The 14,410-nt window shown below is 37.9% G+C and overlaps 1 protein-coding gene across 1 annotated transcript in view; it reads left to right on the top strand.

The window, feature by feature from the left end:
- Positions 1-12,310, top strand: part of DCP1B (decapping mRNA 1B) — a 47,269-nt gene extending 34,959 nt beyond the window's left edge. Inside the window, exons 6-9 of the mRNA XM_055807492.1 lie at positions 1,151-1,279; positions 2,010-2,849; positions 9,263-9,511; positions 11,345-12,310. Coding sequence (XP_055663467.1) covers positions 1,151-1,279; positions 2,010-2,849; positions 9,263-9,511; positions 11,345-11,425 — 1,299 coding nt within the window. The 3' untranslated portion in view covers positions 11,426-12,310. The remainder of the gene's footprint in view (positions 1-1,150; positions 1,280-2,009; positions 2,850-9,262; positions 9,512-11,344) is intronic.
- Positions 12,311-14,410: the final 2,100 nt, after the last annotated feature.

Genomic DNA, 14,410 nt, shown 5'->3' with positions numbered 1-14,410 from the left:
AGAAGGTTCTGGAAAGGACACAGACATTGTCATAATTGCACAGCAGTTGGCTCTTGCTGTGTGTCCATATGGCAGTCTGTTCGGTCCAGAGTTCTGTCCCCCGTATTGCACGAGACTGGGCTCTTTGGAGGAAAGAATGAGAAACCAAAACCGATCATTCCCTACCCAGCCATTAGTCCTGCAGTATAAAACATAGAGCCCATCAAATTCAGGTAATTAACTATGAATATTCTTGTTAGATAGGATTAACTTTTTGTTAGATAATTCTTTAAAAATTCTTCCCAGTTTCTTGGTTTCAATTGTATCGAGCAACAATGACTTCCAATATACTGTTTCCTTTGTATTCCTTGTATACCAAATACTTTTTTAGTTTCATTAACTGTATTCTTGGGTTTTGTACAATGTAAATAAGACCATCTTATTCACATTTTCGTATTCCATTCATTATTTCTCTTTTGTGCTGCATTTTCTGTGTTTTTTCTGAATTAAGTCATGCCCTTCTCTCTTCGTATATCAGTCATTTCATGTCCCTGATCACTTCTAGTCATCTGTCTCTGCCCATTTTATTTATAAATACTGTTATTAATCCTGTCATATTTAATAAGAAAACATACTGATTCTACAAATTGATTAAATCTTTAATTATTTTTCTGTGCGGGTATATGCATCCTCCACATTCCTACAATGTGGAATATTTATGTAAGAGAGTGAGTTATAATTGCAATTTTTAACGAAAAGCATTTAAAATGTTCTTTATGGGCACATTAATCCTTCATGTATCTAAACTACTTCTAGCTGCCTACTGATGCAGGAAAAGCACGTCTGTTGCTTGGTTTATAAGGTGCTTTTTAAAAATGATTTTATGTTTTTTTAAGTGTGGGAAAAGCAGAAGATAGAAAACTGGGATTTAAATTAGAGGGAAGCCTCATACTTGGGAAATCTTGAAATCAAGTGGACATGTGCTTTGTCGTTTTAGAAAATTACGTTGCAGTTGTTACAGTTCTGACAGTAGCATAGTATTTCATAATGAGTGCTCGGAGTAGTATTTTTGGTTGTTGAATACCTGGCTATGCCTGTATTTTACTATAGTGGAGAACTAAGGGAAAAGATACTGTTACACTTACTAAAAAATACTTATTTTCTGTTGCAGTGCAAGACCTGCTCAGAGCCAAAACAAATAACCAGCTCCTCAGCAATCTATAACAACCCCAACCTAATCAAACCAATTCCAGTGAAGCCTAGTGAAAATCAGCATCAACGAGTATCTCAGCAAAGCAAGGTAAAATGTTTTGCGTGTTTTCTGACTAGTGCTGCTGTGATTGAGTAACTGTGTAGGAATATTTGAGTCGGAAGGTCAGTGCAAGAATTGGTGGTGGAACCACTGTAAGGAATGATTTTAAATGCAAAACTAATCTGTTGTATAAAAAGCTCCACAACCCCCACCATATGATGTGGGAGCATTTAAATTACAGGCCTACTATCCTGATGCAACAAAGAAATACTTCTCTCTCAAATTTCAGATGTTGCTTTGGTTGCAAGCTGGTCTAGTCAATTACTGCACCACAGTTTTTGTGTCCCTTTCTTAAGGTGAATTGAGTTAATCTAAATAAAGAAATGTCTCTTGATATATTTTCAAGCTAAATCATGCTGCAAAATCCTAAAAGCTGAATTCATCTGTGACAGGGAGATGCACAATAAGTGGCCCTACTTCATACGTGGGGAGATTTCTCTTACTAACATTGTACTGATGACTGAAAGGGAAGATGCTTTTTCTTGGTATTTAAAGTGAAGCCGTGGCTATCTCAGATTCACTGTTCCCACATTAGCAGCTTGAGAACTGTCTTCTTGCCCTTCCTATGTGACAAAACTATTAAAAATCCTCTTGGGAGAAAAGAGCATAGCAGTTTTCTCAGCTTTTCTTTGAATACTGCTGGCTTAATATTGTTGCCACTTAATGTAACTTATGCGTGAGGAAGCTACGTTTACTTTTTTCTTTTGTCCCCTCACAGAACGTGGATCCTGAACCACAGCACTTGTCTTTGACAGCACTGTTTGGAAAACAAGAAAAGCCGGATGTCTCAGAACCACTTAATAAGCAGCATCAAGAGAATCTTCCTGTTAGGCAGGGTGTGGTACGTTCCCTATCCTATGAAGAACCCAGCAGGCATTCACCCTCTGCCGAGAAACAACTTTGCCCCGCCATTCAGAAGCTTATGGTGCGTGGGACAGACCTTCATCCACTTGCTGAGTTTCCTGAGAACCGACTCTGTGAAAATGGCAATATCCACCCTGTGGGTGAGACTTTCACTGGACTCTTCCAACCTGTGACTTCTCATGGTATTGCAACATCTCATGTAGTTCAGGATACTGCTGGTGCTCAGAGCTTATTACAGAAGTTACAGAGTCAGTCAGGGTCAGTGACTAAAATGGACCCCAGCGCAACAGGATCTGTGAACTCGACAGCTTCAGTGTTCAGCAGGACTCCTGCTGCTGTTGGAGCACCAGCAGCAACAGTAAATAATATGAGCCAGCCACCTTTGGTATATTTCAATGGTTCCCTACCAAGCCAGACTTTAGATTCTCAGACACTTGGTAAAGAACAATCCAAACTTCCTAGACAGCCACTTTCTCTCTCGGGCAATCAAGCAGCCAATTCTGGGGTGATTTCACCTCAAGAGTTACTGAAAAAACTCCACATAGTGCAACAAGAACAACAGTTACATGTATCCAGCAGACCAACCTTGGCAGCTAAGTTTCCGGTTGTTACTCAGAATACCAGTCCGCTGAAACCACTGGATTCCTGGATAGAAAAGGCACCAGGTACAGAAAAACAGAGCGCTCTCTTTCAGGTAAATGGGAAACCTCAACATTTAAAATAAATAAAAATATAGCAATCTTTTGAACTTGGTGTTTTGTAAGGTTACTCTGTGTTTAATTTTGTCCAGTATATTCTTGTTACTCTCTTACTACATGTTGCACGTCATTCATTCTGGTGGTGATTTAACAACATCAAGTAAGTTCTAATTTACCAAGCTGTGATACTGTAAATACTGAAGACTGTATCACTTGCACATCAGTAATGACCACAAATACTGCAGTCTTGGGGTTTTTCTGGAGGCACTTTGAAAAGTCATGTAGTTTTCAGTTGCCATACTTGGTCTCAGGCTGTTGGGTATAATTGCTGGTTACAGAGTGTAATATGTTGGGTTTAATAATTTTTCTCACAAAACTAGTTGTAGCTTTCTTTGTGCAGGTATGCATCCCTTTGTATGCCAGTTGTTGAAGGTTCTTAAAAGGTCACTTATTTTCAAACAGCAGTTTTTTAAAGTATTTGTGTATCAGTGAATTAACTATCTTGTACCATAGCTACTACTTCTAGCTATTCATTAGCTATTTTTTTATTTGCTATGTATTATTCTGAAAAAAGGACTTGTGCCAAAAAAACCCAAACCCCTTAATTCTGATGATGATAACCCTAAAAGTCAGACTGTACCTTATAAAATTCAGGAGATGTCAAGAGACCAGAGACTGTGTCTCTGGTGGCTGCTGTTTTCTGTTCTTTGGAAAAGCTTCACATGTAATTACAAAATGCCCCATCCTGGACAACTAGTGTCTTTGTTCACAACTTTATTTTCTGTAGGATCTTCTATATCTGAATGTCTTTAAATGTCTTGTTTGGGATGCATCTAAGCCCCTTTTAACATCCTTTATTATGGACAGACTGTCCACAAGACTTGTGTTGTATGGGAGTCTGACCTTGTGCTGGAGTCTAGAAGTTATTTATCCAAATGAAAAAGCATTAGCTTTTTATTGTAAAGTTCAAAAGCTGCTTTTCTTTTGCAACTTCTTAAAAACCTGAATGAAAGACTACAGAATACTTCAGCATGCTCCAAGAATCCTCCTTATTCTAAAAAGTTATCCTACATGTGAAGAGGCCAAAACAGTCATTTAATACTAAGGGCCACATCTGTGACTAAAACTGTGACAGGTCAAGATTTCTAATTCCATGAGAGAGGTCACAAGAAGATTAATTTGATACAGCAAATAACCATCATTATTTTTACTCTTTTAATTAAAGCAGCATGTGTGTGTGAAAGTTTTTGGGGGATTAGTCACTGAAATTATTCAGGATCAGTTGCTTACAGATGGTGCTCTGACTTTCCAGTGGAGTGCTAATGAATAAAAAGAGGATCCAGAGTCACAAAATTTACTTCTGTTTTCACTGGGAATGGAACTCGCCTGTTATAAATGAAAGGAATTATCTGATTCACTGGTACATGCACCAATAGTGTGGAGGCATAAAACATTCCTGCTTTGAAGGTGGAAGTGAAACGAGACAGGGGCCAGGCTATACATTGTTAAGTCAGCATCCATAAATAAAAAATGGCAAGTATGCTGATATATTTTCAGATTAAAAATACATATAGATGCTGATATGGCTAATGACTTAGTGTCTGAGTTTATCTGAAAAAAATTATGCCAGCATTAGTTGCACTATGGAATGGGAATTACTGAGGTCTGACATAATGCAATTTCAGTAATTTTACTGCTTGAGTACAAACAGAACAATAGCTGGTGAGAAGAGAAGAATCTTCACTGTAATAAGTCTCATTCGCTGCATTCACTGTGATTATTGCTGCAAGTTTGCTTTAAAAGAAAAAAAAAAAAAAAAGCAGGAGACTCTGAGTCTCACTTTGCATGGCCATGAGCAGACCAGGTAGATTGAGACTGCCTGGGAGCGGCTTCAGGGACTGACACAGCCACAGCTGCTATCAAAACAGTATTCGATGCAGTTCTTCTGACACATTTAGTATTGCTTATGAGGTTTAATACATAGACTAACAATTATAACAAAAGTATGACTAATTGTTGTTTAGGAGACCTAAAAGCTCTGCAGTCTGTGAGGAATGGCCTCTTTTCACATGCAGCAGATTGCCAAAAAAGAAAAAAAAAGGGGGGGGGGGGGGAGGCAGAAAATGAATAATCAAGCCTGTATTCCTGTAGAATGCCATGAATTAGCCACATGAAATATGGCTACTTTGGGGGGGGGGAGGGAAAATAAAAATTTGAAACAACTTTTAAAACCGATGTTGATCTTTTTATAATACCATCCTTGCTGTAGACCAGAGGCTTTAAGAGCTGCGGTGCCTGCAGACAGACATTCGAGTGAAATTGCATTGGCACTAATATATTTGCACATGCTCATGCAAAATTGATCAAAGCAGATTCTGACATATGCAGCAAAAGGTTTGTTCTTGTAATTATTTATCTTTTGATACTGCATCTTCAATTCAGCATAGAGAGAAAGAAAATTCTAAAAAGTCTGACAGGAGTAGAGAGGTATCTGGACAGTGTCCGTTGTTGAAAAGATCATATTAAAGGAACACCCTAAATCCATCAGCAGCACTAAGAAAATGAAAGCAACAATCTTTTCCACAATTGACACATTACAAGTCCAAGTTTAAATTGGCTTCTGCTGCATCTCCATATGGTGTAAAAGAACTGTGATCTCCCACATGGAAAGGAAGAGACCAGTTACAAAGAAAAAAAGGGGGGTGGGGGGGGAGAGGATCAAAAAAGCAAAAGCTGAAGAATAATACTCGGAAGCATTCGGTCTGGTCTGGTGCCAGCCCTATTCTGTGAAGCATTCCTTATGCTGACAGTGAGTAACGTGTGCTTAAGGTGCAATAAAAAAGCATTAATCTGCAGTGGGCTTTTAGGCATATGCTTAGTATTAGGCATGACTTACCCTGATTATAGATACATGCATGCTTAAGTGTTTATGTTAATCAGAATTATGGTTTTAAAAGTGCTTACAATAACCTTGACACAAATTTGTCTTTTCTTCGGAAGGCCATGTATCTTGCCTCCCATTTTTCTCATTTCTTAGAGCATTTTCCATCAATAACGTATTTTGTACGTAGTGTTACGTCTTCTGCATATGTGCATGGTACCTAGTATGAGCATCACACCATTACCTCTCAATTGTCCTGACTGCAGTTTCTGCATGAGATTGTAAAAATGCACAAGAGGAATGCAGATAGGTACATTAAATTTGTTTTGAAAAGTAATTTAAGATTCTGTAGTTAAACAACATTTAAAAATGCTGAATTAAACTTGAAAGATAAAGTGATGTTAGCATTGTAGCCAGCTTTTTTAAAGTTCCTGAACAATTCTTAGTTTAAATGTGCTCAGTTTTGAGTAATGCGGTGAAAAACAGAGGCCCACAGCACTCACCGGGTGCTGATGTTCCAGAGGAGCACTTGATGCATGTGGGATTCTGCATGCGTAGGAAGCAAGAATGGCTGCCAGTTTGCATTACAGAAGATCCAGTGCATTCCTTAGTTCATGGTGTTATGTGAATTTGCCAGCTATCATGTTCTTTAGCTGCCAGCAGCCACACAGAATATCAAACAGATATCTTGGTGAGCATTTGTGCTGCAGAGAAGGAATACTATCTGCTGCAACAATTATTTTGCACATTTTTCCTTGTGTTCTTTCTTCATTGCTGCACCACTGACGGTAGACTCCTACTCTGTTACTAGTGACTCAGAGATTTAAGTGTTGACCTGATAAAGCTGAAGGTAGTTCAGTACAGGCTGGATGAACAAGCAACTCAGATTAGATTCTGTGGAAAAGAAGTTGATTAACAGAATTTTGGAAGGGCTTGTTATGTCTGCTGAGAAATTACTCAAAGCTAAAAGATTTCCCCAAAGGCTATTAATGTCCCTGCAGAGCATTTTTAGTGCTTTCAGCAAAAGCATGGTGTTATAGGAATTGCACTAGTAATGCCAAGATCAGCATCCCATTTTCTGGTGAGTGTTAGTTGTCCCAGTGACTGAAGGTGATCGAGCTAAATCTAAAATGAAATCTGCCTGTATGTTTTTTTTAAAAAATGTTGTTTATGTAAAAGTTTGTTAAATGGCAGAAGCTTTGAGCATGAGCTGTTAGCAAAAAATACATTTTCATGTTTGCCTACAGAAACAAATGCTATGCACTGAAAAAAATGACACATATTTTCTACTCTTCTGACACATTCATTTTGCAGTAACCTGTATATATTAGCTGTGTCACCAGTAGATGGCAATATTGCTTATTCCATATAGTTCCCATATGCTTGGCAAGTCCTACCAAAAAGCTGTGTCTGTCCAGGGAAAACAAATAATTTTTTGTATGTCTTTTAAACCACAACATGTCTACGTGTTTGACAGTAGTAACTGTATATTATTAGGAGCACAGTTTGTCTCAGGTTTTGTTTATTTTCCTTGGACTCTAGAGAGAAATGTCTTTTGATTTTGAAGGACGTGTCATCTAGGTCTTTGACCTAGTCTGTCATAGATTCAGCTACATTAGTGAGACCGTTTATCTCTTCCAGCTGCTCACCACCATCCCTTTGGTGGAGGTTCCAGCTCTTGGAGAGCAGTTTGTATATGCATTTTTAAAATCACATTAGGAAGAATCATCTCGTTTAAGCTAACCCTGCCAGTTTTCCTTGAGGTAGAGAAGGAGTTACTTCATCTGCATGGATGAATAGAGCAGAAGCATTGTACTAAGTGTGTGGAGCTGGTCAGTCTTCCACAGACAGGAAAACAACCTTTTCACTTACAGGAGAACATCTGTGCACAGTCTGAAGGTCTCGTTCCACAGAGGGATGTCACTTTGGACTTACATTGGTTTTCTCCTAAAATGAACATTGTTTTTTCAAGCATAGGTGCACAAACATATGCACTACCTTACTGTTTGAAGCAAACCTGCAATGAGTTAGGAATACCTTAACTCATTCATGAGCTTTTAACACAGACCTGATGATTGCTGTTATGATTACATGCCATGGGGCAGGAAAAAAGCTGTAGGTCAAGAGTTTGGTTTTTAAGTAGTACTCTATATATGAGAAACAATATTTACCTAAAAAGTGAACTGGGAGGTTTTTGCATTAGGTGCACATTGCATACTTTCTAATATCCATGAGTCTTTCCTGACCCCTGGTCTTTCTGCTTCCTTAAATTTTGTATAAAACAGCATGAGATCTCAGTCCTCTTTGTTTCTTTCTTTTTCTCTTTGTATTGCAGTCTAACTAACATTGTTCAGAAATGTCTTGGGTAGAACAATCATAACTGGGAGTGAGATGAGCTACAAAAAATATGAATGTTCTTTAACATTAAACTACTTCAGTTTGCATACCTAGGAGATAAACCTTAGAGGTTTATTCTTAATTTATTTTTTTCTTCAAAACTGAAATGTAACCCAGAACACAGAGTGATGGGATTTAGTAGCCTTTCACCTTCATACAGCAGCAATAAATCATGCTCCAGTCCAAAAGAGAGGAGCTTTGGTGACTCATAACAATTCCTTTGTATGTTCTGTTGTTTGAAAAAAAAAATCAGATACTTGAATAGCGAGGAGATGGCTGATTAAGGATTAAGATTTATCAATAGAATTACCTGGACAGAGCTCTAATATCAGCAAACTGAGTGAATAAACTTTCTATTATGTTGTATATTATTTCTGATGGTATTTGCTAGTCCTTCATGTTTTGCAGTTCTAAGATGCATTGTGAAATTTAAAAGTAAAAGTTCTTTTGACACATCTTTGCAGGTTGGCATGGATATGATACTGAGAGAACTTGCAGAACTACTGCAGCATCAAGGTTTTCCTTCTCTTTGAGGGCCTTTTTGATTTTGTCAGCTGCGTGTTGGTTAGGAGTCAGTTCTGTTGCTGACGGTGCCACCAGCACACTGTGGCTGTTCAGATCTTTTCCTTCCCCTCTCCTTAAGGAAAATGAGAAGTAAAAAATATATACACATATATATTTATAAAGTAATTTGGAAGTTATAATTGGAAAATACTTTCTAGTATTAGGTATAAAGATTGTCTTTAATAGTGATATTTGCATGTAAGTATATTCTCAAAGATTAGACTTAATGACTTACTGTCCCCATGTAGAAGACTTAACAGCTGCATTCTTTAAGACTGCTGATACGTAATTGTAGTCTGATTTCTGTAATAAAATGCTCTTGTCCTAAGATCGTTTGCCTATCTGACTTAATCAGACTTGAATCCATTGCTGCAATCTCAGTTTGGGTGGAAGACCTTTTTACCTGGATCATGTAGGTGGTCCTGAGCTGGAGCTTCACGTAACTGTATGAATTTCCAGCAGTCTCTGTACATGTTGCCAATCAATTGTTCTGCAGCCTTCATCATTTTTATTCCCATAGACTTAAGTAGATAGGTTTAATTGATGACTTCATTTTTATATGAACAGGTAATCTCACCTCAACGCATTCCTGCCACTGTGACTCCTACCTTGTTGATGTCCCCAATGGTGTTCACTCAGTCTACACCGGCTCCACCAAAAGCAAATGAAAGTGGGCGGTTAGCAGGAGCAAGCCAAGAACCTGCTGCTAGCTCAGCTAGCCTTCTTCTGCCATTGCAAACCCCTGAGCCATCTGCGGTCAACAGCAGCTCAATGACAAAGATGCAGCTGCAGGAAACACTTCTGCACCTGATCCAGGTAAAGCACTAAGAATTCTACTTTGCCTAAAATCCTGGTTCCCATTTTGATATAAGCACCCTATAATCAGTTGCATCTGTCTGTCTAGAGGCCAAATGAATAACAAAAATACACGTTAGAGGTTGTGCTGCTTACGGCTGCATGTTAACAGAGCACTATGGGATAGACTGGGGATGTGATAGCCTCTCACACTACTGGCTTGACTGCATTTTGATTAATGCATCTGATTCTGGGGTTCGGGAAAGATAATGAATTTGATGGAAAAGAACAAAGATGACTGAAAGCTTCATAAGGTTGGCCTATAAGCCAGAGAGATATCTATTATATTTTTAGCTAAGGCTAAATAATGGGTGATTATCCTGGCTGCCAAATATTTCAGAGACACATGTTAGGAATAAGAGGAATTCAGACGGGAAATTAAAATTGCAGAATAACTGTGAGCAACTTTAAAATATGGGTTAGATAACCTAAAAATATACTAGTTTGGTGTATGCAATGTAATTCTCTAGTTAAAATGCTAAAATTCCTTTTGCTGCAGTTTTTCAGGTTTAAATGTGACAAAGCATTAACATTATGTATGAGATGATTGTTTACTGCTCTGGGATGATATGAGTGATGATGAATATTTTTTTCCTTAACTTGCCATGTGATGAATATCTGAACAGTAGAAGTTGAGGAGAGATTATATAACTAAAGACCTGGCTATAAAGTACAAGGAATAGACGCAGAGGTTTAAGGATGCAATTTGTAGGCCAAAACTATGTGCATGTGTGGCTTTGGAGTAAAAATAAAATTAATTATTAGAATGTTAAAGCTACCTAAAATGTGATTTAAGATATAGACCCGGAAAAAAATACAATCTTTAACAAATCAGAGGCTTTTCTCATTTTACCCCATATTTTTAGATTGGGATTAAAAAATAAAATACCACATTATCCTGTCTTTACATACCTGGAGTATCTGGATAGTTGCAAATCCATATATGAAATGAAAAAGGAAACTAGTCAAGGAAAATTGAATTTTATCCTCTGAAACTTACTTGTAAAATGTGTATTTGACCCTGCTGTTTTTGGTGGCAGTTACCTGGAAATTATTTTCTGCCAATTTCTTACCTGTTATTTTCCATTATATAAAACTACAACCTCAGATGCTCCTGATTTTCCTCAAATAGTATCTTGATTTTAATTACACTCATATGTTTATGTGAGCTACTTAGGACATCTTTCTTAATGTGGGTTGACCCATTCTTGCAAAACGATCCTTAGAAAGAAAAAGTTAAACAAGCATCAGAGCCAAAGGAGCAGCATCAGTCAGGAGCATTAAGTCTAAAAGAGCTAAACAAGATGCAAGGATATGCCTACGCAGGATTTAGTACAGGATAAAAACCCAGGGTGTTTCACTGTTCCTTCAGATGTGCTTGGAATTATCACTGACCTAATAGAGGAAACTACTGAAGGAAATCCCTAGGTAAATGAGGGCAAAGAGCAGAAATTACAGGGTTGTATCATCACCACACTATCATGCAAGAGTAGTGGATGCAAATTAAATCCACTGTGAGTTTGGGAAATCTGTTTTCTGTGTGCTCATTACTTCTTATAGAGATACAGTCGTGTTTGCTGCAGTCAAGTTTATATTCATGTCCAGTTCTTCTAAAACTACTAGCAAGGCTTGGAAATAATACATATATTCGGTAAAGGAAATCACCTTCCTGTTGCTCACTTTTTAAAATACAGTAAGGTTGAAAAACACCTGGTCCATGAAATGAAGAAACCTTGTAATGTCTTTACCCAAAACGCCTGTTATGCACTAACAATTATCTGTTTTGTTTTGCAGAACGACGACAACTTCTTAAATATTATTTATGAAGCATATCTCTTCAGTGTGAGAAAGGCAGCAATGAAAAAGTCTATGTGAAAGATGATTTTAAAATTCAATTTCTATTGCCTCCTGAACTCCACGAAAAAGGTTTCACATTTTTCAAGTACGTTTATGTTTAAAGAAATGAATGGTCTTAAGCGTTTTGCATACACATAGATTTTGCTTGTTGGCAAGTACATGCCGTATTGAGACAGAAGTGAGCGGGAATGGATTGTGCCTTTAGGGAGGGGAGCGTCATGATACTGAAGACTTAATCACAAAATATCTTAAATTATTTTTCTTATATTTTTCCATACCTAGCATTGGTTTCCCTGCGTAAGGACTTACTTCTCAGAATTCAGTTTTCTTTTTTACTTGCAGCGTGGTTATTCATTGTCTAGGTATTTGTCATGGATTTTCTCTGGAACGTCATACCCAGGTGGCCCGGTGAACGTGGCCACCTCTGACCACATGGTGGCAATGTGGGACCGGGTTTAGGAACGGGAAGATCCGGGTGACATCTGGGAAGGGAAAGTCTTGAGAAGACTGATGCATCATCGTGCTTAGTTGCCTGCAAAGCAGTTTAGACGAAATGTCATGACTTCCCCCAAATTTTTGTAGAAAAATCTTTTTCTATTTTAACAAGAATTTTTTTAGCTAGCTGTAGAAGCGGGACGCTGCAGGTGTTTTGAGGAAAGGGGCAGGGGGGGGAGGGGGTGGTGTTTGTGAATGTACTTGCTCTCAGTGTAGCTCTGGGGTGGCATTGGATTCATGTTTCTATTATTCCAGATCCAATCTGCATTATTACAAGCAATGTACAACTTTGTTAAGGGGAAAGCTACCTGGTGTAAAAGTCCTATTAAATTTTTTTTAATGTGTTCCTGGAGCGCAGTGATTTCATTGATCCATTTCTAAAGAAAATAAAATGAATAATCCCTACTATGTGCTGATTTCAATTGTACCATGGACTATGTATTTAGAATTGTTGGGTCACTTGTATTTGTATGACTTTAAAATGGTTTTATACTTGGCAGAAGACACATGAGGTTTTAAATCGATTAGAATAAATGACTGAAAGAAATTTAATGTGTAGTTTTATTAGCATCTGCTGCTAAAATGCCAGTTTACTACAGTTCAGGAAACCCAAAGTTGTTGCTGAGGAAGTATTTCTTTTGTGGGTGCAGAGAATCTAATTGTAATCCACGAATGAGTGTACACTCTTCTTTACTGTGGGCAGTGATGTAGGCACAACTCAGTAGCCTCATCTATGAAGGTTCTTCAGTGTAAATTTGGATGCTGGTTTCAATTACCATAGTTTTAATGATGCAAACAGTTGCCCCTACCCCCATACATCTGGCCTTTCTCTAATGTTGTGATGGGGGGGGGGGGCGGCAAGGAGGGGGAATTTGCTCACATTCCTTGGGAAAGTGCCTAAATCAATTAAAAAAAAAGTTAAGAGCTACTTTCTTTATACACAAGTGAAAAACCCTTAGAGACTTGTGCCTACAAAACTGCTAGACTTTTCCTACAGCTCATAGAGAGCAAGTTGTATTCTAGTTCCATTTTGTTACCAAATTGCTTACAGTTCTTCCAGACTCAGTGAAAAGAACCAGGAAGGGCAGACTTTAAAGATAGCAAGTCCTAATTCTAATCCTGTAGCCACAATAATTCATATAGCCATTATAATTTATGGGATTCTACTGGGTTAATTGGTATTATTTCTGAATGAACTGGTGTGGAAGAAATTGGAATCTACACAGGAGAGTTTGTGTGAAACTAAATATGTACATAATTGGTGTCTGTGATGCTGCATTATCTGAGAGTGCAATTTAAAGATCATGGGGACACATAGTTAAGACCTCATTTGACATGTAGAACTTCTGTAATTGGTGGGTACAAATAATCCTCAAGCATCTCAAACTGTGTTTGTGATGGGTTTTCTGGTCATGTGGGATACATTTTACACTGGGGGAAACATTTACAAAAAAGGCAAGTAGAAATTTAAAAAAAACATCCTTATTTATTGCTTTTCAGAGTAACATATCATTTTCAAGAATTAAAGGCATATTTTTTCAAAACATCTTTTAACTCTTGATGCTTACGACAACAGTCGTATTGGTGCTATGCTTGACAAGTAGAGGCTTATCTTAAAACAGACAAGGATAGAGCTAATTCAGGGTTTCTTCTCACTGCCCTTCCTTCTGGTTACATTTACATCAAGTAACACCGACGGAGTTGGATTTATCTCACTGTATTATGCTATAAGGGATTTCTGGGATTGTTCAGGAGGCGTAAAGTTGCCTTTTTGGAGTGAAGAAGGGAGGTGCTGTTTTAGCTGATTTGCATGCTTACCAAGAACAACAGAGGTAAAATAGAAAGGCTTAGAAAGAAACTAAATTTTGTGACAATGAACAGAAGAGGAAAAGTAGTGAGAGAATTCCATTGATAAATGAAGCCAAACTTCTTGTCTAGGTTTCCATTTCAAATGGCAGATCTGCTTCATCAGAGGCATTTGGGAACTGGAAACTGAACCTGGAGTCATACTGGAGTGCAAAACCATACTGCAGACCTTTCTCTCTTCTTTCTACTGCAAACTAAAGTATCTATCTCAGAAAAAGGGTTTTTCCAGAAATATAGTCGGAGCCTTCCAGTACCGTGGAAAAGCTTGGAGGATACTCACGTAATACTGAAAACTTAATCTCTGCCTTTTGGTATTGTGTTTTGTTTAATAACTTTTTTATCAGCTGCGACTGTTTCTTCATGCGGCCAGATCTGTGCATGATATCAGAATGTTTTATTTCAGGTTTGATAGATCACCTCTGAACTAGAGTGGTTCTGAACACTCAGGTTGCCTTATTTTTTTATGACATTATTAGAACTAGGGAGCCCTTAAGTTAGCAAGGCCTTTGGAGAGAAAAGGCCACAGCAGTTAGGACTGCCGTTCTTTGGGCCTGTTTTTTTAATCTGAAAAAGGAAAAGAAGTAGCAAGCAGAAAATCAGAAGGTATGTAAGAATCATACTAACTCTACTTCAGATGCTTCC

This window comes from Falco peregrinus, chromosome 6, assembly GCF_023634155.1.
Source record: "Falco peregrinus isolate bFalPer1 chromosome 6, bFalPer1.pri, whole genome shotgun sequence".
Taxonomy (NCBI): domain Eukaryota; kingdom Metazoa; phylum Chordata; class Aves; order Falconiformes; family Falconidae; genus Falco; species Falco peregrinus.
Note: the sequence above shows the minus strand (reverse complement) of the source record. Positions and strands in the feature narration are given on the sequence as shown.